This window comes from Dendrobates tinctorius, unplaced genomic scaffold, assembly GCF_039654945.1.
Source record: "Dendrobates tinctorius isolate UK_male_01 unplaced genomic scaffold, ASM3965494v1 ptg000039l, whole genome shotgun sequence".
NCBI classification, from domain to species: Eukaryota; Metazoa; Chordata; class Amphibia; order Anura; family Dendrobatidae; genus Dendrobates; species Dendrobates tinctorius.
Window position 1 is genome coordinate 19,300,784 of NW_027361707.1, and position 25,788 is coordinate 19,326,571.

At 45.5% G+C, this 25,788-nt stretch overlaps 1 protein-coding gene across 3 annotated transcripts in view; it reads left to right on the forward strand.

Annotated features, from left to right (window-relative positions):
• Positions 1–25,141, forward strand: part of KIAA0232 (KIAA0232 ortholog) — a 40,266-nt gene extending 15,125 nt beyond the window's left edge. Inside the window, exons 4-9 of one of the 3 annotated variants that reach the window (XM_073574525.1) lie at positions 2,812–2,902; positions 3,502–3,577; positions 6,206–9,356; positions 18,936–19,044; positions 19,347–19,429; positions 21,671–25,141. In XM_073574525.1, coding sequence (XP_073430626.1) covers positions 2,812–2,902; positions 3,502–3,577; positions 6,206–9,356; positions 18,936–19,044; positions 19,347–19,429; positions 21,671–21,847 — 3,687 coding nt within the window. In that variant the 3' untranslated portion in view covers positions 21,848–25,141. Of the gene's footprint in view, positions 1–2,811; positions 2,903–3,501; positions 3,578–6,205; positions 9,366–18,935; positions 19,045–19,346; positions 19,434–21,670 lie in introns of all 3 variants that reach the window. The other 2 variants (XM_073574526.1, XM_073574524.1) reach the window with 2 other exon arrangements.
• Positions 25,142–25,788: the final 647 nt, after the last annotated feature.

The window sequence follows — 25,788 nt, forward strand, 5'->3', positions numbered from 1 at the left end:
CATTGTGGAACTACATATGCCAGCCAGCCTTAGTTAGACAAAGTACCTTGTGACATGCTAGGTCCATCAAAACTGTTTGGATCTGTCAGTTCTTGTGGCGTTGCTGTAATTAGAAGCCATAATAGGTTTTATGTTGTGAGCAGAGGCCAATTCTCTGGATCATCTAACGGCTGATTTTATTTATTTTTGCCAAGGAAATGGTCACCTATTCATGACGTATTTGTGCCCATAATTAGAGTATGGATAGAGCCTGAAACGTGCGCACACTTTATGTAATATAGAGCATGTTTTTCTAGGCATTTACTACTTGACCTTGGATGTTGCCATGTACATGCTGGCCACACGCAGAGGATCTGGAGATTAAAGCCCACCCATACACATAACATGACACCGCCATCTCCCCTGACTCCCTATGTATGGGGGAACAGTCGGCCGAGCACCTGTGATCACTGACAATCGCTGCCACGCTCCACTTATGGAGGGTCATCTCCTGGATTTCCAGCAGACCACTCTTTTGGTTCTCTAATAGGCAGGATGCTTCTTTCCCTCTGATATGTGGTCTTGGCTAACTTTACTTCCAGAGCTTTTCGCAGCTGATTGTTTGTCGGTCTGCAGATCGTAGCGGTGCTGTCCCCCACCATACACATGTAACCGTACACTGGATGCTTCTCTGACAGAAGGTCTTTAGGGACAGGCGTTTGGCAGTAGCTGCCATTACAGGTGGTGTCTGCGCACTCTGCCCTGTTTCCCTGGGCCTCGCCGTATTTATAGTTTTGTGCTGGACTTTCCTGGCTTATCCTGAAGCCAGGCTGAGAAGCTGATCTGTCAGGTTTTTTCTTTCCATCCCTTCCCTCCTGCTGGTAATAGGGAGGCCCCTCTCCTCTTTGTGACAGCTGTACAATGTCCGTGTGAGATCCCTGACCTAAGGAAAACTTTGTTGGCTCGTGGTGTCCGTGAGCACGGCCCAATTATGCTATGGGGATGATTTGGGGGCTGGTACACTGCACTATCGGCCTCCATCCTCCCCCTCCCATTGCTTTGCCGGCTATGTACCGCTCGGCACAACAGCATGCAGAATGTCAGCTGCTGGATGACTGCCCTGATCCAGATACTAAGTGTTTGCTTCCGAAACTACACTCCTTGAGTCATGGCAAGGTGAAGGCGCGGAAACCTATAGTATATTTTGGGCAGGGGATTGGGTTTACCTGTGCAGCTAATGCAGTTGTCGTCACAGGGACTGTAGAAAACCTGTCAGGGTGTGCTTTATGGGAGAATCTGCCTAGTCATCCAGCAAGCATTCACTGCTCACGGTCTGTAGGTTTTATGATGTCCGGATGCGGTTGTGAGTCAGCACAAGTATATTGTCATGGCGGATAAAAGAGAATGTATATTGAGCAGAGGTATTGACTAGTCTTGGCAGCATATTACCACGCCATCTCCTCAACTGCAGCATCCAGACGTCCGCAGAGTTCATGCAAAGCCTAATAGCGTCTTACTGAGCCGCAGAGCCGTGACGGCAGGATGGGTTCAGATGGAGCACTTATCAGGGGACAGTAGTCTGTCGCTGGGCAGTCCTCGCCTGTTTAGGGAAATGTCTTCAGCTATTGGAAAACGTGTATTGTGTTTTTTCTGACTTGCACATCCCTCTATGCATATGTCTGGAAACTGATGTATTTTTTTTTCCCAGCCACATATGCATCTAGAACATTGGGGGGTGTTGGGATGAAAATTTGGCTTTTTTTTTTTTTTTTCCCTTTAGTAGTCAAGATTTGTGGTATATTCTCCAATCTTTATTTTGTTGCTACCGTGATTTAAAGATATCCAAACATTTTGTGTATGCGGCGTCTATGCAGCTTTATGAATCGCCATAGGAACAGTGCAAACAAAACCATGTGCATAGTATGACCCCGGAGGCTTGGGTTGCTTCCATGTATGACCCTATCCTGCAGTATAACACTACGGGATCCAAGTACTGGTCTGTAGCTTGTACAATAGCGGTGGATGCGTTTGTGTCCGAAGCCGGGATGCTTTCATATAAAATTTTATTTATTTTTTTTTCATTGCATGCGAATTGGAGAATTGTACTGCTATGTCAACATAGCAGTGCTCGCACACACCTGTCGCTTTTATCCCTATAGTTGGCGCGTGAGCACTATGTTGACTGCGCAGTGTGGCGCCTGAGTTGGCATGTGCACATACCGCACTACGGCACTGTGAGTTCAGTGTATTTTGAAAAAAAGTGTTGGATATTGTGGTGGTCACACTTGCTAACGCAGCACAATTTTATTGAAGGACTTCAATATGGCAGCGTGCACACGCTGGCCAATGCCACTATCCCCATCACTTGTGCACGCACACTGCTCTGTTGACGTAGTACACTCAGTATAATGACGCTGGAGTCAGCGTGTGCGCCTACCATGATATCGGCACCATTTTATTGAAGACCCTGAATAAATGTACCAATAAAATTGTAGGACGTGTTCAATAGCTAGTGTATGTATATTGGTGCCTGTGTATGCTGTGTAATAGGGCCACCGTGTGCTTATTTATTTCTCTATAGTGTGTATATATAATGAAGGCAGAATGATTTAAATCTTAAAATTTAGTTTTCTTAAATATACAAAGTGATACATGACATTCCAGATTTTTGGCAGTCCGTTCATGGAAACCCACTATGGTCAACAATCGCCATCTTCCCCATTTATGCACCAGTATTCTTAACCTTTCTCTTGGGAACTGTGGGGATATATGGCTTGCTCATTGCCAGTACTGATCCTAATTTTTTTTTTTTTTTTTTTTTCTTTCTAAAAGAGCTCTGGAATTGAAACTTTAGTGGAAGAGCTCTGCTCCAAGCTGAAAGATCTCCAGAGTAGCCAAGGTGACCAGCTGACCACAAGTAAAGGTAAGCCTCTCCCCTTCTCCATCCTGACATGCTGTGTAACTTAACAAGCTAAAAGTACATAATATAAATTGTGAAAACTTGGGACAACCACAAAGGAATCTCTATTTTGACCGTCTTGATTAAGCTGGCATGTTGTACTCCTCTGACAGCTTGTGATCAGCATCAAACACTTTGCGCTGGTCTGATATAGTAGTGATGTCCTCCGGTGCAAAATCCAGACTGGCCATGTTGTATTGAATTGTCTGACTTACTAAATTGTCATTTCAAGTCACCTGCATATGAAAGAAAAACAGAAACTGATAGTTTTCCCAATCACAAATCTGTGCCATGTGTACGCGGTTGTTATTGGATAGCGTTGGGTTTACAAACTTCTGTAAAATTGCAATTTTAATGGAGGCTTCAGAAGCCGGTCATAGAATTGATATGTACATGTAGGCAATGCCTCATAAAATCTGACTGAAGATGAAATGTTATAATGGTTTCCACCCATCTGTAAGTTGACGTAGCATTGATCTTCTTCTAGGGTTGCATAGCCACATTACTAGGTTTCCCCTTCCTAATGAAGTGGTATTCATACACTTTATTTTTTTTTTCCTTAGAAGAGAATGATAAAGTGGATGGATCGCTGTCACCAGAAGCCACTTCATCTCCAGCAAGAAAGGATCAGGCAGAAATGTAAGTGATTCTTTGTTGCTCACAAGCCCTCATATAATGAAGCACATGTTAAAGTCTCTGACCAAATTTGTGTCAGATGAAATGGTGAAGGTGTATTGGTAGCGAGTTATTCTGGCTCTTACCTACAAGGATCTGTGCATCTGTCCTGTATAGCTGAAATCACCTATCTCGCTCATCTCACTAGTGCTTGATGTAAATCGGCCACTCGGCAATACTTGCATGGCAAGAGATTATCCAGCTTTCACCTATCCACCGAATGAAATAATAGTTTTCTGATTGGTGGGGGAGTGTATCTGCTAGGGCCTGCAGAATGGGGCGCTTTTATCAGTGTTAAATTGGAGCTGCAGTGCTCATGCTCCACCATCACTCCCATTTCCAATGTGAACAAATGTAGTGGTGGTCAGGAATGTATCTTGTATAGCGCCATTTATTTTCCTATAGTGCCACAGGTATTTACAGACCTCATCACTTTACCACTGGAGCTCACAGTCTAAGTTCTCCATTATGTGACTTCCTACAACACATCAAACACAAAATAAAAACTACTTGCAGATGGTCTTGGTGGTGTTCAAACCCAGAACCCCAACGCTGTGAAGCAACCAGGATGACCTTCCGCTATATTTTGTAACTAGGATGAAAAAAAAATTCCCTTCACTGCCAATCTTTGCTAGTCCATTGGTTAGACCCCAACCGATCAGGAAGCTATGTTCACACGTTGTGCTGCTTTTTTTTCTTTTTCTCTTTGTCTTCTGTAATTTTTGCAAAACCTTGGGTCTTGCGGAATGGAGCATGTTTCTTCTTTCACCCATTGACAGCTATGGGAAAAGACTCATATTAGGTTTTGGTGCCAAAACCTGATGAATTAGAATAAGATATCAGGTTTTGGCACCTAAAACTCATACCTGCACTTTTTTTGCATCACCCATAGCTTTCAAATATACCATATATACTCGTGTATAAGCCGGCCCGAGTATAAGCCAACCCCCCCTAATTTTGCCACAAAAACCTGGGAAAACTTATTGACTCACGTATAAGCCTAGGGTGGAAAATGCAGCAGCTACTGGTAATTTTCAAAAATAAAAGTAGAAACCAGTAAGAGTAAAATTAATTGAGACATCAGTAGTTTAAGGGTGTGTGCACACGTAAGCATTTTTTCGCGTTTTTACCGGCAAAAAAGCTTACAAGAAGCATCCCATTCATTTTAATGAATTCTGCACTTTGTGCATATTGATGCGTTTTTTCCGCGAAAACACATCGCGGTAAAAAACGCAGCATGCTCATTAATTTCACGGAAAAATCTGCATTTCTAACTATATTCTGTAAGGCTGGGGATGCTCTGGAAAAAAAACACATGAAAAACGTGCAGAAAAAACGCGCGTTTTCTGGGGAAGAGTCCAATTTTCAGTCAGGAATTTTCTGCGTATGTGGCCTAAATGTTTTTGAATATCCATATTGAATCAGGAGCCCCATATAATGCTCCATACAGTTCATGAAAGCCCCATAAGATACTCCATAGAATAATACGATACGCCCCACATGCTGCCCCATAAAATGCTCCATGGATTATGCCCATATGCTGCTGCTGCAAATTAAAAAAAAAAAGACTCTCCTCTCATTGCTGGGAGCCAGGTGCTGGTGTCCTAAGCAGGCGGGGACAAAGGCACGCTGTGGAGGACAGGTCCCGGTGTCACCGCTGGCTCAGGACCCCCCCACGCTGGCGATATTCACCTGTCTCCAGTCCATCAATGCGCCCGCTCTGTCTTCTGGGTGGTCCCTCTGTCAGTGACGTTCAGACAGCAGAGGGCTCGGCGCGCACTGACTACGTCACCGCACCTCTGACCTGAACATCACAGCCAGAGGATGCGGAGGACAGAGTGGCTGCAGCGGTGGACTGGGGACAGGTGAATATTGCATATACTTACCCCATCCTGGCGCGGTCTCTGCAGCCCCGCTTCTCTCGGTCTCGGGCTCCTTCCTTCAGCGGTCACATGGTACTGCACATTAGTCATGAATATGTGCATATTCATAACTTTGAGCAGTACCACTTGACCGCTGAAGGAGGGTGCCTAAGACAGTGGGACTGCAGAGACCGCGCCGGGGGTCAGTATGATCTGACACCCCCCGCCGACCCCTGGTATATGACTCGCGTATAAGCCAAGAGGGGGACTTTCAGCCCAAAAAAGGGCTGAAAATCTTGGCTTATATGCGAGTAGATATGGTATATTTAAAAAAGAAATTATATATTTTTTTTTCACCCAACTTTATGAGCATGCACAAGAAATATGCCAGAAAGAAATTCCATAAACTAAGCAAACCTTTTTTTTATTTTTTTTTTTTTTTTATTTTTTGAAGCAAGTTTCTTACTGCCCAAACAGCAGGTTTTGCCTGCGTACAAAAAAAAACACGTAAAAAACGCAGCTTGTGAACATAGCCCTATTTGGGTCTAGACGAGACAGATTTTGGGAAAAAACAAATGCTCGAACACGTTCTGCAGACTCCTCACTCGCACTTATTTCTGGGTGACGCCAGCTCGGACACACTAAGGCCGATATCCCTAGAAGCCTATAACCTATCAATATGTTCTTGCAGTGAAGTCCCTGAATCTTGTCTGTTTTATGTTCCCATTAGGTACTATGAAGCTTTTCCACCTCTTTCAGAAAAGCCAATCTGCCTGCAAGAAATAATGACAGTATGGAACAAGGCAAAAATCTGCTCTTATTCTAGCTCTTCCTCTTCTTCCACGGCCCCACAAACAAGCACCGAAACTCCATCACCAAAGAATTGCCACAGCGAAAGTGAAGCGGTAATGACCCAGAAGAACAACAACGTAGCTTCTAACACTGTACAGGGAAGGAACCAACAGAGAAAAGGCAAGAACGAGAAAGAGAACAAGTTTAGCAATGGCGCAGCCGACGAGAAAACAAACATGGCAAAAATTGTGAGGCATAAGTCAAACGGAAAGAACCGCCCTCGATCCTGGTCATCCGGCTCAAGCGAAGCAGGATCAAGTTCAAGCGGTAATCGTGGCGAAACGAAAACTAGATTAATCAAAGTAAGACATAAAGTTAGGGAGGTCCGGAACAAAAAGGGGAAAACTGGTCCAAAGGTGCCATCAAAAAATAGCGAGAGAAAAAACGTGTCAGCGGGAAGCGGAGCGGTGCCTGTGAAGCCACTCAGTAAGAAAGTAAAACGTCAAGGAAGAGAGTACGCATATAAAGAAATGGATAATGAAGGAAGTGATGTCTTTAAAGAGAGGAGAAATAAAACTGCATTTCGAGAGGAGCCCTTGTGGTACACGGAGCCCATAACTGAGTACTTCATTCCTCTCAACAGTAAAAGTAAATTGGAAACGACGTACCGAAAAAACCGTGGTTGGTATGACGCCTCAGAAGAGATAGAGGAGTTGTCGGAGTTTGTTAAAGACCTTCATCTAAACCACAATATCCATGAAACATACCTCGCAGCGGGTACCTTCATCGAGGGCCACTTTGTAGAAATGCCTGCCATCGTAACCAAGACGAGTGATCACACAGGGACCTCAAACTGTTCTCTCCTGGAGGACAATTATTTGGATGATGTTCATCCTGCAGAACTCACACACTTCTATGAAGTGGAAATTGATCAATCCATGTTGGATCCAGGTGCCTCAGAGAAAACAAAAGGAGAAAGCCGAATCTTGAATATGATTCGGCAAAAAAGCAACCTAAAAAGCGATCTTGAGGCTGAATCTTGCAAAGTGTTAGACGGCAAGGAGACGCAAGGGGAGAGTGCAATATGGACAGAGTCAACAAGTTCTGTTGGTGCTGAAGGCTTTTTCTTGCAAGATCATAGTAGACTAGCTCAATTTTGGGAGTCCTGTTCACCTTCAAGTTCAGCTGATGCGGACGGGGAGAGTTTGGGTGGGGACTCCCCAAGTACGTTCTCCCCTTTTTACGACAGCACAAAGCTCCATACACACATGCAGGCAGGCAATCAAGATTTATTTTTTGATGGAAATAACTCTTATTTTTCAGTGTTTGAAGTGCAATGCAGTAATTCTGTATTCTCCATGCCCAGCGAGAGGGTGTTCAATGAGAGAGGTAAAGCGGAGTCGTCTTCCAGCATGAACGGATTTGGGAAAACTCAGTCGCGATTACTCATATGGACCAAAAATAGTGCCTTCGATGATAACGAACAGTGTTCGAACATTTCTACAAGAACGTGCAGTCCATGGTCGCATTCGGAGGGTACCCGCTCCGACACGGAGGCTCTCAACAGTTACCTAGAAGATTACGCTCAGTTGAACGCAGAAGATACCACTTACATTATCCCCACAGTTACTTTAAGTTTCCAAAATGACATCCCCGGTGTAAACGCGCAAAGTTCATGCAGGACTTTAGGAGATGATCCTGTGCCAGTATCGGGCAAGAAATCCAAGTTAGAGTCACTTTGCGGCATTCTGCTAGAACAAGAAAACGAAGAAATAGCTGACACTACAGAGATTGATCCCGAAAGCGGCATTCGTCATCCTGGATACAGCTCAGGAGACTTCAAAGATTTGTGGACAAATGTTGAAGAAGATCCGCTCTTTCCTCTCGATGTAAACTCATTTAATTGTCACAATGCAAATGAGGCAGAGGAAGCAAACTTTGAAGAGCCCAGAAAGGCTGTTCAGAGATCCGAATACCATCTTTGGGAAAGTCAAAGGCACCCTTCAGAAAAGCGAGCATTTCTCACTTGCGACTCATCGAAGATCGACAGTGGAGATTATATGACTCCCTCAAAACCCTGGGATATTAACCACGCGAAAGAGAATTCGTTCATTCTTGGAGGAGTTTACGGGGAGTTTGGAAGCTTTAACGGCGAGGATGAGTGGGCTGTGGTGCCGCAGGGTCCAGCTAAAGCGGCGAGCTTACTGGACTGCGCTGCCTCGGATGTTGTTACAATAGCCGGTACTGATGTGTTCATGACCCCAGGGAATAGCATTGCTCCTGGGCATCGCCAGCTATGGAGACCATTTGTTTCTTTTGAAGAAAATGAGCAAAATGGAGATAAAGGCTCAAGCAAGGGTTTTTCTTTTATATTGCACGAGAATCTTCTCAGCACATGTGGTGATTTTCAGATGGAGGAGCCAGGCATGGGATACTCATTCTCGTCTTTTGATTTGAACAGTAGATTTTCTCAAGTCCTTCATGTCGAGTGCTCCTTCGAACCTGGTAATATTGTCAGCAGTAGTCCTACTTCTAAAACAAAAGCGCTGTGCTCTGATCCGGAGGGCGACATTGGCCACCCGAGGATTTGTGGTGTGGATAGGACTCAGTATAGATCCATAAGAATTTCTCCGCGTACTCACTTCCGCCCAATTTCTGCTTCCGAGCTGTCTCCGGGTGTCGGGAGCGAGTCCGACTTTGAATCTGAGAAAGATGAGGTGGTGGCACCTACGCTTTCCGAGGGCGAGGTCTTTGAAGATCCACAGGACGATCTCAAACCTCTTGAGGAAGATGCGGAGAAGGAAAGTAATTTTTACGGAAAGTCTGAGCTAGAATCTGGAAAGTTTCTCCCAAGGCTACAAAAGTCGGGCATGGAAAAAAGTGCGCAAACTTCTTTGGATGGTCAAGAGGAAGCCTGTGCTGTATTGCCTGAGGAGGACCAGGATAACTTGGACTTCAGGATTATCGAGTCGTGTGAAAGTGATGTGATGGCGAACTCCAAAGAAAGTTGCAAGATTGTGGAGTTGAAAAGCAAAGCGGATGTTAAGGAAAGCCTTAATACTAGAGGCACTCTTGCATTGGAAGAAGAGGTGGGTGAGGTAGGTACATGATTTTTAAGTTACATATTGTATACTAGCTAGACGTGACGGAGACTGGGTAGAAAAGTATCGGTGAAGTTTTACCATAAAGTGGGGATGGCAATGGGCTTCTCAGTGCGGTCACTAATGTTTTGAAGTAGAATGAACATCCCAAGACTGGATATCTACATAACTCTTTTCTACCTCTGGTAGGCATGCGACCAGTCCGTGCATTATGGACTTTTTTTTTTTAACGGGCACCTAAAAGCTGCACACGGAGCTCACATCTTTCCCTGCACATGACTGATTTCATCAGCCATCATATGCTTTTAACAGCTGCGCCTGCTGCTGTTGACCATTTAAGTCCCACTGTCACTTAACATGTCGGACAGATGTCATTCATCGCGCCCACAAGTGCCCTTGTCACGTGATCGCCAGGCCCCGATGGCTTGTCAGAACAGCCAAGGGTCTGCTGAAGACCCCTGTACCTGTCAATACAATACTCATGTGAACGCCGGCTCGTGGTGTTTACTGCTATACATAGCAGCAGGGCTGTGGAGTCTGTAAGCCAAATCTCAATTTCCCTGACTCCGATTCCACAGCACTGATCACTACTGATCATGTACATAAAGTGCAGCACAGATTCATCTCATCTACGACTCCACAGCACTGGTCACTGAGCATGCACATAAAGTTAGTCCAGCACAGATTCATCTCATCTATGACCCCACAGCACTGGTCACTACTGAGCATGTGCATAAAGTGCAGCACAGATTCATCTCATCTATGACTCCACAGCACTGGTCACTACTGAGCATGTACATAAAGTGCAGCACAGATTCATCTCATCTATGACCTCACAGCACTGGTCACTACTGAGCATGTGCATAAAGTGCAGCACAGATTCATCTCATCTATGACCTCACAGCACTGGTCATTACTGAGCATGTACATAAAGTGCAGCACAGATTCATGTCAACTAAAAGCCGAGATCCTCAATCAGGAGCAGCATAGACGTTTAGAGGACATTTCATAATGTTCCCGAATTCTTATGAAAAAATTTACAGCACATCCTAGATTGTACTACTGTACACAATTTATAATTGTCAGCTGGTCCATTTTATACCGACCTTACCAAAATGGACTCTGACTCCACAGCCCTGCATAGTAGAGCTGAAGCCCTGCTCTGTATAGCACAAGCGATGATCGCAGCGTCAAGTCTCCTAAGGGGACTAATAAATAAAGTTAAAGCTCAAATCGCCTCCTTTTGCCCCATTGAAAGTAAAAAAAAATACATATTTGGTATCACTTCCTTTGTAAAAGTCCAATCTATCAAAATATAAAATGAATCTGATCGGTTAACAGCATAACTCCAGAATTCCTTTTTCCACGACGTCCACCTGACAGCACCATGGAGGACGTCCTTCTCCTTACAGGGACAGGAAAGCACACGAGAGGTTAAAAGGCCCCGTCCCACCCCTTTCCCTCAGTGTCTTTCCTGTCCCTGCACGGAGGGACATACGAGAGGAGCAGGAAGATTACCTGAGGGCGCAGGGGATCGGGCGGCCGGTCCAATCCTTCCCCCTGTCAGGATGCCCAGGGCCGACACTTCCCGGTGGGGAGTCCCTCTGCCCCAAAGCCAGGAGCAGGACGTCGCTCCTGGAGGAAGCCGCTCCTCCCGGTGGGAGGCTCTCTGCTCCAGGCCGCGCGGCAGTCGCCCGGGTCCCCGCAGGCAGCGAGCGATGCCGGCGCGACATACAGACCGCGAGAGAGAGAACCCAGGGCAGCTGGAGCCGGGTCCCCGCAGAAAGCCGGATGGGCGCCATTACAGGACGCTCGGTGGGCGGGGCTTCAGAACAGGAAGCGGAAGTGGCTGGCGCGCGGCCATGACGTCACGCACCGATTTGAAAACGGCGCGCCAGCAGCCTGGGCACACTAGCGGCTCAGTGCACGCCAGCAGCTCTCACCGCACGCCAGCAGCTCACCGCACACCAGGAGTTCACCGCACGCTAGCAGCTCACCGCAGGCAACAGCTGCTTCAGTGGTATGGACCCAGAGGCGCCAGCTGACAGAGGGGTAAGTGCGCCTGGCGCAATCCAACCCCCACAAGGCCTTCCCCGCAGCCCAGGGCAACTGACCCGACTATCCCTGTTCTGTATCGTACAGGAGAAGGGTACCCCAGCCCCCCCGACAGAGGTTAAGGACTCGGTAAAGGCCACATCTAAGTCTGTCAGATGCCCGGTTTGCAGGGTAAAGCTGCCAGACAACTATACCAAGACTCTCTGCGGACCCTGCACTTCAAGGGTCGTAAGAGACGAGCAGCCGTCCCTCCTGGCCGAGATGCGATCCTTGATTCGGGAGGAAGTACAGGCCTCCAGATCCAGTCTCTCACGGCAGCAGACCCCTAGTCCGGGGCCAAGCCGGAAGCGGCCGAGGTGGGAGATGGAGCTAGCCTCGGAGACAAATTCGCCTGAAGGGTCAGACCCCCGGGACTCGGATCCCCAGGAGGGGGAGATCCCGACGGACAGGAGGGACCAAGGCAGGAAATACCTGTTTAAGTTAGAGGACACCGAGGACTTGGTGCAGGCGGTAAGGAACACCATGCAGATAGAGGATGTTCCAAAACCGCAGTCCCGACAGGACCTGATGTTTGGGGGACTGGTCGCTCGGAAACAAACTTGTGTTCCCCGTAAGCGAACACATTAAGACAATGGTCCTAGAAGAATGGAAAGAGGCAGAACGGCGACTTGTACTGTCTCGGGACTTTAAGAGCCGACTGCCCTTTGACCCAGAGGAAACACGATTGTGGGAGGAAATTCCTAAAATCGATGTTCCTGTAGCTAGGGTGACCAAAAAAACCGCCATCCCCTTCGAGGACTCATCAAGTCTCAGAGACCCGATGGACCAGAAGGCGGATATTCTGTTAGAGAACATGGGAATCGGCAGCTGCCCTTACTAAGGTTAACATAGCAGCCACCTCAGTGGCCAGGTCCATGTTCCTATGGGTGGGGCAGTTGGAAGAGCATTTATCCAACAAGACCCCTAGATCTGAGATCCTAGCTTCCCTCCCTCTGATGAGATCCACCACTGCGTTCCTTTCAGATACATCGGCCGAGTCAGTAAGATTCGCAGCCAGAAACAGCTCCCTTTCCAACGCAGCTAAGTGAGCGGTTTGGCTGAAGTCTTGGTCTGGGGATAACGCTTCAAAGGCAAAGCTTTGCTCCATCCCCTTTTCAGGCTCAACGGTGTTCGGGCCAGCTCTAGATAGCATCCTAGAGCAGGTGTCTGACAAAAACAAGGGGTTTCCAGAAGAAAAAACCCAAGCGTCCCCAGTCCTTTCGTAGAGGGTCCTTTTTCAGAAGACAGACCGATTTTAGGAGCTTAGATCCAACAGGGGCTCCTTTAGAAACACTCAGAGCCAAGGGGGGAGAAGCAAGGCCCCTCTTTTCGCGTCATCCTCCAGGTCTAGAAGGCAATGACGCCATAGGTGTCGGGGGAAGACTGCGACGATTCGCAGCAAGGTGGCGCCAGGTAACCCAGAACCGGTGGGTCCTCAGAACCATCACAGAAGGGTACAGCATAGAATGTTATTCCCCTCCCCCCCGACAGATACATCGCCCCCACCGTAGTCCCGGAAGACTCTACCATGTGGGCAGATCTACAGGACCTGCTCCGGTCAGAGGTCATAGTGCCAGTTCCGCAGCAGGAGAGGGGAAAAGGTCATTACTCTTCCCTATTGTCCATTACAAAACCATCTGGCGAGGCCAGAACAATCATAAACTTAAAACCCCTAAATGCCTGGGTGGTATACAAAAGGTTTCGAATGGAATCGATACGCTCAGCGATTCAACTTAGACAGGGATGCTGTCATGTGTACTCTGGATTTGAAGAGTGCATACTATCAGGTCCCCATCCATCCCGCATCTCAAGGCTTATTAAGATTCGCAATCAGTCTACCATCCCGGACCTGCCACTTCCAGTGCCTTCCGTTCGGGCTGGCTTCGGCCCCCCGAATATTTACAAAGCTGGTAGCGGAGGTGGTAGCCTACCTGAGAAAGCAGGGAGTCATTATAATACCGTATCTAGATGACTTTCTCCTAGTCGCAGGATCAGAAGAAAGGCTCATCCAGGACAGGAGCCGAATGATCCGAACACTGGAGTATCTCGGCTGGCTGATCAACGACCAGAAGTCAGACCTTAAACCAGAAAGCAGGAAGATCTTCCTGGAAGTCCTTCTGGATTCAAGAGACAGAATATCCCGGCTACCGAGAAAAAAGCAGCAAACAATTCAAGACAGAGTCAAGGGACTACTGAGACATCGCTCCTCCATAAGAGGTGCAATGGAAGTTCTGGGTCTGATGACGGCTTGCATTCCATGCGTCAGATGGGCCCAGTCCCATTCGAAGCCCCTGCAAAAGGAAATCCTCGCAGGATGGAACAGGCGTCAGGATTCTCTCGACGGGCCCATATCCTTACCAGACACTGTAAGAAGATCCCTGCGGTGGTGGATACAGCCCCAGAACTTACAGGTGGGCGTGCTATGGACAACCTTGCCGTACGTGGTAATCACCACAGACGCCAGTACGTGGGGATGGGAAGCCCATGTAGAAGGGAGAATTTTTCAGGGAAGATGGCCGGTCAGCATCAGAAGCAGATCCTCCAACTTCAGGGAGCTCTATGCGGTCTGGGAAGCCCTGCATCAGAACCGGTCGGTAGTGAGAAATCGACATGTCCGGATATTGTCCGACAGCACAACGGCAGTCTCATTCCTGAAGCACCAGGGAGGTCCGAGACATCGACCACTCCAGGCACTCGCAGGACGAATATTCGCCTGGGCAGAAGAGGTGGTCCTCTCCATAACGGCAATCCACCTAGAGGGTTCTCAGAACGTAGTAGCAGACTATCTAAGCAGACAGCGGGTCAGCCCGACAGAGTGGGAACTAAACGAAGAAATCTTCCATCAGCTTTGTCAGCGTTGGGGGACCCCCAGGATAGACCTGTTTGCAAACCGGAAGAACTCAAAGGTCACCAGATTCTACTCCTTGAACCCAGCAGACCACCCGGACGGAGTAGATGCCCTGAGCCAGGCCTGGACGGAACCCCTCTTGTATGCATTCCCACCACTGGCGCTGATACCGGCGGTACTCGGGAAGATCTGCGAGGACCGCGTGTCGGTGATATTAATAGTGCCATACTGGCCAAAGAGAAGCTGGTTTCTGTTGCTAGGAGCCATGGCAGTAGGAAACCCAGTCGAGCTACCCCTGAAGGGAGATGTTATCCACCAGGGGCCGATTCGCCATCCAGACCCAGCAAGGCTACGCTTCTCGGCATGGATCCTGAAAGGGACATCCTGAGAGCAAAGGGCTTATCTGAGCAGGTCATAGCCACTCTACTGGCCAGCAGGAAACCGGTAACATCCGCAATCTACAGAAAAATATGGAAGAGATTCTGCCTGGAAGGTGGCAGGTCCGACCTCTCGGCAGGTACCCCTGACCTCCCTAGTGTCCTAGACTTTCTGCAGTCAGGATATAATAAGGGGCTTAAACCCAGCACGTTAAAGGTCCAGATCTCGGCTTTGAGCGCCGCCTTCGACTACCCTTTAGCCTCCCATCCTTGAGTGGTAAGATTCATAAAGGCCACGCAGCGTCTTCGCCCCACAATTAGGCAGCTCACCCCGCCCTGGGACCTCGGCCTGGTACTCAGATCTTTATGTAGGGACCCCTACATGCCTAGTGATAGAATGTCCATTTCGACTCACTCTCGAAAGACTGCTTTCCTCGTAGCCATCACCACGGCCAAAAGAATAGGGGAGATCCATGCCCTGTCCACCAAGGATCTATATCTCCAGATCAGAGACGATCATATAACCTTAAGATTAGATCCGGCTTTTATCCCCAAGGTAGTCTCTTACCAGAATATAAATCAGGAGATAGTGCTACCATTCTTCTGCAGCAATCCCCGCAATGAGAAAGAACAGCGTCTCCACTCCCTAGACGTAAGACGGGCAGTTATAAGCTATCTAGAGGCCACCAATGACTGGCGTATTGACTCAAACCTGTTCATCCTCTTCGGGGGTAAAAATAGGGGGAGAAAAGCCTCTAAGGCGTCCATCGCAAGATGGATCACATCAGTAATTTCAGACGCCTACCAGTCGGAAGGCGCCAACCCACCAGATACCTTAAGGGCCTACTCTACTAGGGCAGTTTCAGCCTCCTGGGCCGAGCGCGCAGGCGCCTCAGTCGAGCAGATTTGTAGAGCGGCAACCTGGGCCAGCCTGAATACATTTTGCAAGCATTACAAACTTGACGTGCTATCAGGCCAACATACCGCATTTGGGAGAAAAGTTCTCCAGGCGGCGATCCCACCCTGAGGAAGTGCTTTGGTACTCTCCATGGTGCTGTCAGGTGGACGTCCTGGAAAATAGGTATTAGACCTACCGGTAATGATGTTTCCAGGAGTCCATCCTGACAGCACGGGTAGTTCCCTCCCGGATAGGTTATGTTAAGTTATGTCATATGATGTAATATGATGATACCATTAAAAGAGTTAAAGCATTATCCACGCTGTGGTACTTGTTAAGTCACTGAGGGAAAGGGGTGGGACGGGGCCTTTTAACCTCTCGTGTTTTCCTGTCCCAGTAAGGAGGAGGAGGACGTCCTCCATGGTGCTGTCAGGATGGACTCCTGGAAACATCATTACCGGTAGGTCTAATACCTATTTTTTTTTTTTTTTTTTGCCAGCCACAACATTGCAATAAAAGCTGATCAAAGCATTGAATCTACCCCAAGATGGTAGCCATAAAAATGTTGGCTCAGGGTGCAAAAAATAGGCCATCAAACAGCCCCAGTTTCCAAAAATTAAAAACATCATGGGTCTCAGAAAATGGCTACACAAGTGAAAGTTTGTGGGTCCCCCCCCCCACAACATACTTGGATTTTTTTTTTACTGTAGTCCAGTACATCCTATGAGAGAAACAAATAGTATCATTCAAAAGCTCAACTCATTCTGCAAAAAACAAGCCCCCTCTTTTTTTTTTTTTTTTTTTTTTTTTTTTTTTTTCTCCCCCTTCTTTGGACAAGAGACTGTATGAATCCAGACTTTACCAGGCGGTTTCTTACATCCATGCTTCATGGTTGAGGATGGACCTATTAATTAGGCTGTCGTGTTCTGGTCAGGAGACTTTCCCCCCACCCTTGGCTGCCATCCTGTGCATCACATACCCTGAAACACTGGTGTGTGTGTGAGACCGGCCTTATCCATGGCAAATATGTTGTATTTTGGTACTTTGCTATACTGAGGGAGATGAGTATTGTTCGTCAGTGTTAAAGATCCCCTCTTAAAATTCCTTTCCATTAATACCGTGGCTGTGGAGTCATTAACCCCTAAATGACAAGAGCATTTTTCATTTTTTGCTCCCTTCTTTCCAGAGCCATAACTTTTTTTTATTTTTCTGTCAATATGGCCATGTGAGGGCTTATTTTTTGCGGGACGAGTTGTGCTTTTGAACGTCACCATTGGTTTTACCATGTCGTGTACTTGAAAACTGGGAAAAAAAAAAACTCCAAGTGCGGTGATATTGCAAAAAAAAGTGCAATCCCACACGTTTTTTGCTAGATTCACTAAATCAACCACAAAAGAATATAATATAATAATGAATATACCATGCCAGTAAAATCAATATTTACTTTATTCCATAATTCAAAAATAAGAATAAAAAATATGCAAAAACACAGTATCAAGACAGCTGCAGAATTGACATAGGAGAAAACGACAGAAGCCTGGCCTACTGAATATGCAAATTAGAGCTCATTGCAATACACAGATATTACCACAGTCTATATTAACCATATGTTGGTATTGCAGTACAAAGACTGCAATTATACCATCTAATAGTGGATACTGGGTTCAAAAGACAAGTCTATTCATGGCACTTACATGTAAATGTGGCCAGCTAGTGCGGTCCTCCACCAGCGCCCCAACGCGTTTCGTCCCTTCGTCAGGAGGCGAACGCTGTGAGGAGGGGGTTTGTGTCTTAAATACATGTAGTGGTGATTGCAAATCTAATGCCGCTGTGCATAGCATCAATGGAGCTGGCAGCGCTGCACGCGTCATACCGGATATGCAGATGATACGGGAGACAGTGTTTAACGAGCGGACACTGGAGGCAGGGCGCATGCGCCGTCACCATGACTGCTCATGACGTGTTTGCTTTCCACGGCCGCAGATCATGGTGTCCGACTGGTGGAGCGTGTCAGCGGCGCACGCGCGCTATGTACCAGAGGTGTGTGCTGTATGATCCGGATGCACAGCGGCATTAGATTTGCAATCACCGCTACATGTATTTAAGACACAAACCCCCTCCTCACAGCGTTCGCCTCCTGACGAAGGGACGAAACGCGCGTTGGGGCGCTGGTGGAGGACCGCACTAGCCGGCCACATTTACATGTAAGTGCCATGAATAGACTTTTGTCTTTTGAACCCAGTATCCACTATTAGATGGTATAAATGCGGTCTTTGTACTGCAATACCAACATATGATTAATATGGACTGTGGTAATATCTGTGTATTGCAATGAGCTCTAATTTGCATATTCAGTAGGCCAGGCTTCTGTCGTTTTCTCCTATGTCAATTCTGTAGCTGTCTTGATACTGTGTTTTTGCATATTATTTTTTATTCTTTTTGAATTATGGAATAACGTAAATAGTTTTACTGGCATGGTATACGCATTATTTTGTTCATATTCATGAGTTGTGCTATTTTTACCTCATGGGTCTTGGTGTTATACATAGATTCACTAAATACTTAAACTGACCTGCCATTATGATTCTCCAGGTCATTACGAGTTCGTAGACACCAAACATGTTCTAGGTTCTCTTTTATCTAAGTGGTGGGAAAAAAATTCCAAAGTTTGCTTAAAAAAAAAAAAAGCGCAATTTTCTGAGACCCGTAGAGTCGCCATTTTTCGTTTTCTTGGGCTGGGTGAGAGCTTATTTTTTGTGTGCCGGGCTGATGTTTTTAATGATACCACATTTGTGCAGATACGTTCTTTTGGTCGCCCGTTATTGTAGCAGAAATACAGGGTGGCGCTCATAGCAATCTGCCGGCAACAACCATAGAGGTCTCTGAGACCTCTGTCATGGCAACATGTTGCTGACCCCCGATCATGTGACGGGGGTCGACGATGCGCTCATTTTCGGTGCCGGAAGTACTAGTTAAATGCCTGCTGTCAGCGTTTGACAGCGGGATTGAACTAGTTAATATGCCAGGCAGATCACGGTTATGCTCGTGCCTATTGCGGGCACATGTCACCTCAAAGCAGGGGATACAGACTGCTGCTGTACTATCCTGTCAGCACTCAGTAAGGGGTTAAGCCAAACCACCAACTCCGACGACTCAATTTCAATTCTTATGAAAACCTTTATCACCTCCTGCATTGTACCCAATTTATTATATATCTTACGAGTCGATCCATTTTATACCAACTCCACCAAAATGGACTCCGACTCCACAGCCCTGATTAATATTAGGTTTTATGTGTTCCAGAGCAAATACTCATAAAATTAATGCACTTTTTTTTTTTTTCATTCCAGTATCCTTCTCTGAGCATCAACCTACAGGGCATAAATGCTGTTAATGAAAAGCAGTGCTGGTGGCAGAAGGCCCTGTACTCTCCATTAATCCCTGGATCCTGCTGTGACCGTAAGGAAATTTGTTAAACTTTGCTAATGGTGGTTGTGACTGGTGCCTGATGGTGTCCGGCCAGCTGAATGCTTCTAGTCCGTAGACAGCTCTTATGGATCCTTATACACAAACAGTATTACATTTTCACGAGGATCTCTGGTTTGCTGTAGTCCATCCTTTCTTAACTGATCTTTTAAGAAATGAGTTAAAAAAAAAAAAAAAAATTTATTACACAGACGCAACGTGTGTATGTATTATATTATGTAGATGTAGCATGTTTTGCATTACTATTTGCTTATTTTCCTCTGCTCTCTAATCAGATGTGAAAGAAGAAAGCTGTGTAGATCATAAAGGTGGGAAGGACATTCCCTGCGCTGCTTGGCATCCTCTTGAGATTGAGAAAGTAGGTAATGTGGTTTTCAGACTTGTTTTGTAGTTTCCATCATATACACCCCATGCTAGACATAATATACCCGTAGGAGCACATGGTATCGGTTTAACGCCCCAATGCAAATTACCAGGCTTGTTCCAGGTCATATATCTAAGGCAGAACTATAGAATATGCAGGACTCACCTCTGCCATCGCTGGAGATGTGGTTGGGATTCCCATTCATGTGTCTGGGTGCTGTAACCATCTTCTCACTGACGGCAGCATGGGATGGGGCCCCATTATCAATAAGATGGAGCTACCATGACCATATGAGATGGGAATGGCATATAATAATTCTCCTGGGGTATGCTGCTGTTAAGAGTAACACAGCCCCCCCTGCCATCAGTTGACAATCGCTTATGTGACTTAGGCTGGGGTCACACTTGTGAGAAACTCGCACGAGTCTCGTGTCTCAATACCCGGCACTGCCGCCGACACTCGGGACTGGAGTGTGCAGCTGCATGTATTTCTGTGCAGCTGAGCGCTCCGAGTGCCGGCAGCAGTGCCGGGTATTGAGACGCAAGACTTGTGCGAGTTTCTCAAGTATGACCCCGGCCTTACCAGAAGATCAGCTGCTGCAGGTCCATAGCTGCCCATGTCTACCCCTTCCCGCATTTGTATGTCATTGTCGAATTGGTTTAGCAGCATACCAACTTAAAGGGTTATTCTCGATGACTCTTCAGGAGTGCTCCACTTCCCAGCCTCCTATAACTCCTCATTCCCCCTGGAGGTGGTACGCTCTTGACGATGGATAGTTTTGCCAGTAACACGACTGAGCCTTTTGACTCAAAGCGTATGCTCTACCATGCCGCAAGCAGAGGCAATATTGGAGGAGTGCAGGGAGACTGCTCCAACCAACGTCAGAGCAGCACTATACCAGCAAGAGCTTGCAAGCGTGCTCCTCGCCTAGAAACCGGCTACCCCTGAGACTACTCGCTAGCAGGATGATCTACAAACTATAGCATTAATGCTCTCAAGAATGCATTATATTAATGCGTCAAATTGGAAAGCAATTTAACCCCTTCTTGACCATTGATGTATATTTACACCAAAGGTCGTCATGTCCGTGCTTTTTATGCGGTCTCTGATGCTTAGCCCGCATCTTTCCGCACTTGATGGACGATTTAATAAAGTGACTCAACAGCTGCGGGTTAAGTCCCACTGTTAATCACACCTATCGGTGCCCCTGTCACATGATCATGACAGCCGGGGGTCTGCAGAAGACCCCCGTACCTGTTGTTGTGATACTTCGGTGACCGCTGGCTCATTCATTGTCAACTAAAATGCAAAAAAAAAAAAAATCAGAAGGTTGCAAGGTGTTAGAAACAACTTGATATGAGAAAAAAAAAACCTTTAATTGTATAACGTATTGATCATCTTGGCCGTTCAGCACACACATAGAATTATGTAGTTACTATAGTATGCCAGGAATTGGTGATCAGTGCAAAATGCGTCCTTACCAGAGAAGCTGGGGCAGCTGCGCAATGTATCTGCTGTAGAGTTGAGCGAAACAGGTCGGCCAGATTCATAAGTCGTCGGGTTTCGCCGACCGAAACCCGACCACAGCGTGAAGTCGGCCATGCGGTCGGCAAAACGAGCGCCAAAGTCGGATTTCCCAGAATGCTTGCACGTGACTTTTTTCAGTCACTGAGCAAAGACGTACACTGACATGTGCAGTGTCGAGAGAGATTTCGCGCATTTTAAAAAAAAAAAACAAAGCGGTCCGGCATGTAGCTGTGTTTACTGTCCTCCACTCCCCGCTTTTTCTTCCTCCCCTGGAGCTGTGGTATGATCAGACCATGTCCCTGTACGGTTAGACGCAGCCATTACAGTCCACAGCAGGAGCACATTTATAAAATTATCTCAGAAGAGGAGCAAAAAAAACAGAAACCAAAAACGGTGACCAGAGAACCTTGTAAGTTTTTTCTTTGCTACTTTTTAAAAAGTTGCAATTGAATCAGCAAAATGCCCATGGAAACCAAAACCACAATGGCGAACATAGGAAACCAGCAAACGCTTAATTTTAAAGGGGAACAAATATTAAAAATAGATAAAAACAAAAAAAGGGGTAATTAATCGAGCACTTAGCTGCAGCACCACACCTGGTGATATTTCAGCCAGCTCCACCAAACTTTTCATTTCACAATTCTGATGATGAATGTGCACTTGAACTAATTTCATAAAAAAATTTATTTTTATTTTTCTGTTTTGTAGACATCTGCATGTAACAAAGCAAAAATCACCATTGACTTCAGTGGTGCGGTAACATCCAGTTGCTTCAGGAAGAAGATCTACTCAAGCGACAGTTCAAGCTCCGATACGGCTTCCGAGGGCGGACACGACTGGGCTGATATATGCCGAGAGGAACTGTTCTCTCGCACTCAGCTGTGAACAAGCGTCTTAAGATCGGAGCGCTGAGACGAGACCTTGCCCTCACTTCTGTTTCCTCTGGAGCCTGTTTAGTTACCACTTTAGATGTTTGTGTGCTTTTTATTTTATTTTTTTCCCTTTTCTTGCAGTATAGGTAGGGTAACAATCTTTTTTTTTTTTTTTTTTTTCGCGTTTATTTTTGTTTTCCCTTTCTGGCAAGCTGGTATACTTAGTTGTAGCTAGATTAAATTGTGCTGTCAGATGAAGAATGGATGTGTTTGTAGAAATCCTGCATCCAGTTTTTAAACCCTCTAGGGTTTTTTTTTTTTTGTTTTTTTTTTTTTGTTTTTTTTTAAACTCCCTTTCAACCATTTTTTTTTTTTTTTTTCTCTTTTTAGGAGCTGTAGTTAGTTCTGCCACCTACAGCTACTTCTGCCATTCGGAGACTTCTGGAGTCTTTGGCAATTTTCTATTCTCTTGAAAAACTAGGAGATAAATAAGTAACACTGTAATCGATCAGTGCCTTTCTGAATGCAGGAGAGTAGCATGAATGACTTGCCCAGTTTTCATTTGCAAAAACATATTTAAAAAAAATAAAAAAAAAAAATAATGTATCTTAAGTAGAAGCAACGAGATTGTGCTTTAGAGACTTAAAGAATACTGTGTTTTCTATCCTATAATATTTTGCGCCCACTAATGGAGGAGAAAATGATTTCATATTCTTGCTAATGGCATGAGCCCAAGGTATTTTTGGAAAGTTTGTGTGGAATGGGAAGAACAAAGATTGTTTACCACTGTTTTTTTTGGGGTTTTTTAATTCGCTTTTGTATTGTTGGCTAATGCCTAGTCATAGATATCATAGTACTGCACTGAAAGCACAGATTGCCCAGTAATATTTGAAAATAAATAGAATTGGATTATATAAAAAGAATTTCATCATATTTATTCATTTTTTTTTTTAAATCCAACTTTCCTCAGTGTTTTCACCAAGAATTATGGCATACTTGTTTGAAAAATTTTGACCGTTTTTGCACCACTTTTGTGCAAAAATTTAGGACCTCTTGGTGTTTTGTTTTTCAAATATGCCAGCCTCGACAACTTTCTGTGAGGAGTTTCGCTGGGACAGGACGCGGCCAACAAAGTCGTCATAATTTACGCAACAGAAGTGGACTGAATTTAGGGCAGACATGATGTACTCCAGTCTGCCTAGAGTACGTTTCTTACGGCGGTGCACGGTAGCTGAAAGATGTGCCAAATTAAGAGATTCATGGATTTAACACATCTTGCTCATGCCCGCTGTTCATCACAACTGGTGTGCAAAATGGCAGTTTTCATTGATCTTATTAAAAAAAAAAAAAAAAAAAAAAACTGGCTTACTTCAGAGTTAAACAACAGAGTGAATCTACATTGTAATTGGCACCCAAAAGTAGAACATGCTATGGTCGCCATTTTAAGGTTCTTGTAGTCAGACGTCCCAACGAGGTTGGGAGCATTTTGGATTTGTTGCATTACAGTTCTAGATACAGCAACGATCCCAGACCATAAAGGTGAATTGCATCACTTTTTTTTACTGGGGTGCCTAGGATGGAATGCTGTTTACCAGTCCATTTAAAAAAAAAAAAAAAAAAGTGCTTCCCATGTACTAGGACATGATTTGAAATCCTGCAGTTGGTGCCATTGGCTTTTCTTTTTTTTTTGTCCTTGTTGCTGTTAGTCTAGCGTAGAAATGTTGTATTTGAAAGGATGTAATGGGCAAGCAAGTGAGCTGGATGGTGAATAACATGTTTTTGTGTATTTTAATTCACCCCCCCCCCCCCCCAACAAAAAAAATATGTGGCTGAAATAACAATTTGATCTATGTATAATTTTGTTAAACTCTGCACACTTGTCAGCGTGATCGTTCAGATTTATCAAACTCTTTGTGCTTCTAACGCTTTTATGCAGATTGTTCCAAGCACAGTAAGAGCAATATTTAAAATAAAAACTTTACCAAAAGAAACCTATGAAAAAAAAGGCATGCACCGAACTCTAGAAAATGCAAAGAGCTTATCATTGCTTTGGGACGATGGCGTAGCCATAAAGGCAATATGAATTGTGATAGGGACGGTAATTGGCATTTGTCACAATGTCTTGTCTTTTTGAGATATGGGGTTTGTTTGTGTTTTTTTTTTTTTTTTTTTCATATTTACTATTTTTGTTTTTAATTTTTTTGGAAACCCTGATTTTGGAATAGTGACTTCTTTAGTCAGGTTATCACACAGAGGATATGATGCAGCTTGCAAAAGTGGGAAAGAAACCCAAACCAGAAGTGTAAATAGTCATAGCATTTCTTCTGGATGGACATATAATTCCCAATGGTATTGGCCTGACTGATCTGGTCTTACCCTAACCCCTTTCCATCTAATTTTCAGAAAAGAAAAGACAAACTAAACATTCATAATGTCCCCCTCTTACACCTTCCCACCGACTCCATCTAAACTGGAGTCCTAGAGCACAATTTTTCCATAATTTCGGTTCCTAGCTTCCCCTTTCTAAGGGGTGCTTTTGCACCATTATCTGAACAGAACCTTTTTTTTTTTTTTTTTTTTTTGTCCTCCTTTACCTTTTTTCAAACTTGGAATTTCTTGAGCTTCCTGACAGGGTTAACTAAAACCTGCACTGAAAATAGTGACACGAAAGCCTGGCAGTGTGTTTTTTTTTTTTTTTTTTTTTTCCTTCATCTTTTGCCAGGTGCACATGTAAGCTAGTGAGAGCACCTGCTGCCATCGAGGGCTCTGCTGCAAAAACCGGTCAATTGTTGTACATTGATGCTCATCACACCTTGTTCTACATGACAGTCCCCCTCCCATAGCTACTATGGCACAGTGCCGGTTCAGCTCATTTAGGGGCTGAGATGTCACTTAAGACCAAGGCAATAATCCATAGTTTGTTTACTGTCACTTACCTTCATACTTGGTCACGTAATAGGTGTGTTTTGGTTTTTTTTTTTTTTTGTTTTCATTTTCCCACCTGCCTCCCACTCTTCAGAGACCTTTCTAGATTTCTTTCCGTAAGATTTTTTTTTCGTTCAAAGTTAGCAAACCGCTGAACGCACTGTGGTATGAAGCGCGTTGCATATCCATCGCACTGAAAATATCAGTTTCCCATTTCTGGGATAAGATTCTGTTTTTACATCTCTTCTGTGTCCCCCCCCCCCCCCCCCATTTTCTTTCTCCCCTCAAGTGGTTGTATTGTTCTGATTTTCATGTACACCAAGAGTAACTTTTTGTTTTCTTGTGAACTTATTTAACACCCAATAAAGAGACAAAAAGCCTTGTTATCTGTGAGTGATTTCACGCCAACTGCCATTGTAAAAAGATAAGGGTTTTTTTCAGATTAATGCTGCTGATTATCGATTCATGTGATGGGTCCTCAATAAGAGATTGTTAGGAGGGCTAACCAATGGCACTGTTGGCAATCTGCTGTTTACAAGTGACCATCACTGGAGCTGAGATTAGCTGATCGGGATAGGAGGTCCGATACAGTTTTGGCACTGGTAATGTATGAACAGCTGCTCCGTAGTTTTGTGGGTGCAAGGTTGGGGAACACACACGGTCACCAGTGACATCTTTTGGAATGCAATTGTGACAAATAGAGTACATATTCCCTCCCCAGAATATGCAAAAACAGCAGTAGTTTTAGAAATTCTCCTGTTTGAGAAACTACACCCCTCAAACTCGCCTAGGGCTAGAGTGACCATTTTTGTACCCCTCAAGAAATTCACCTAGGGCTATACTGACTTATTTGGTCTCCTATGACGGCACCACGAGAGAGGGGATCTGCCCTTCAGGGCCAGGAAACCTACAGACAAAAAAGGGCAGCACCTCTCCCACGCATCAGTTTCCTGTTCCAGACGGGAACCCTTACCTTAGGCTAGTTTCACATTTGCGCTTTTGAGCGCAGCGACGGCCTGCGCACGGCCG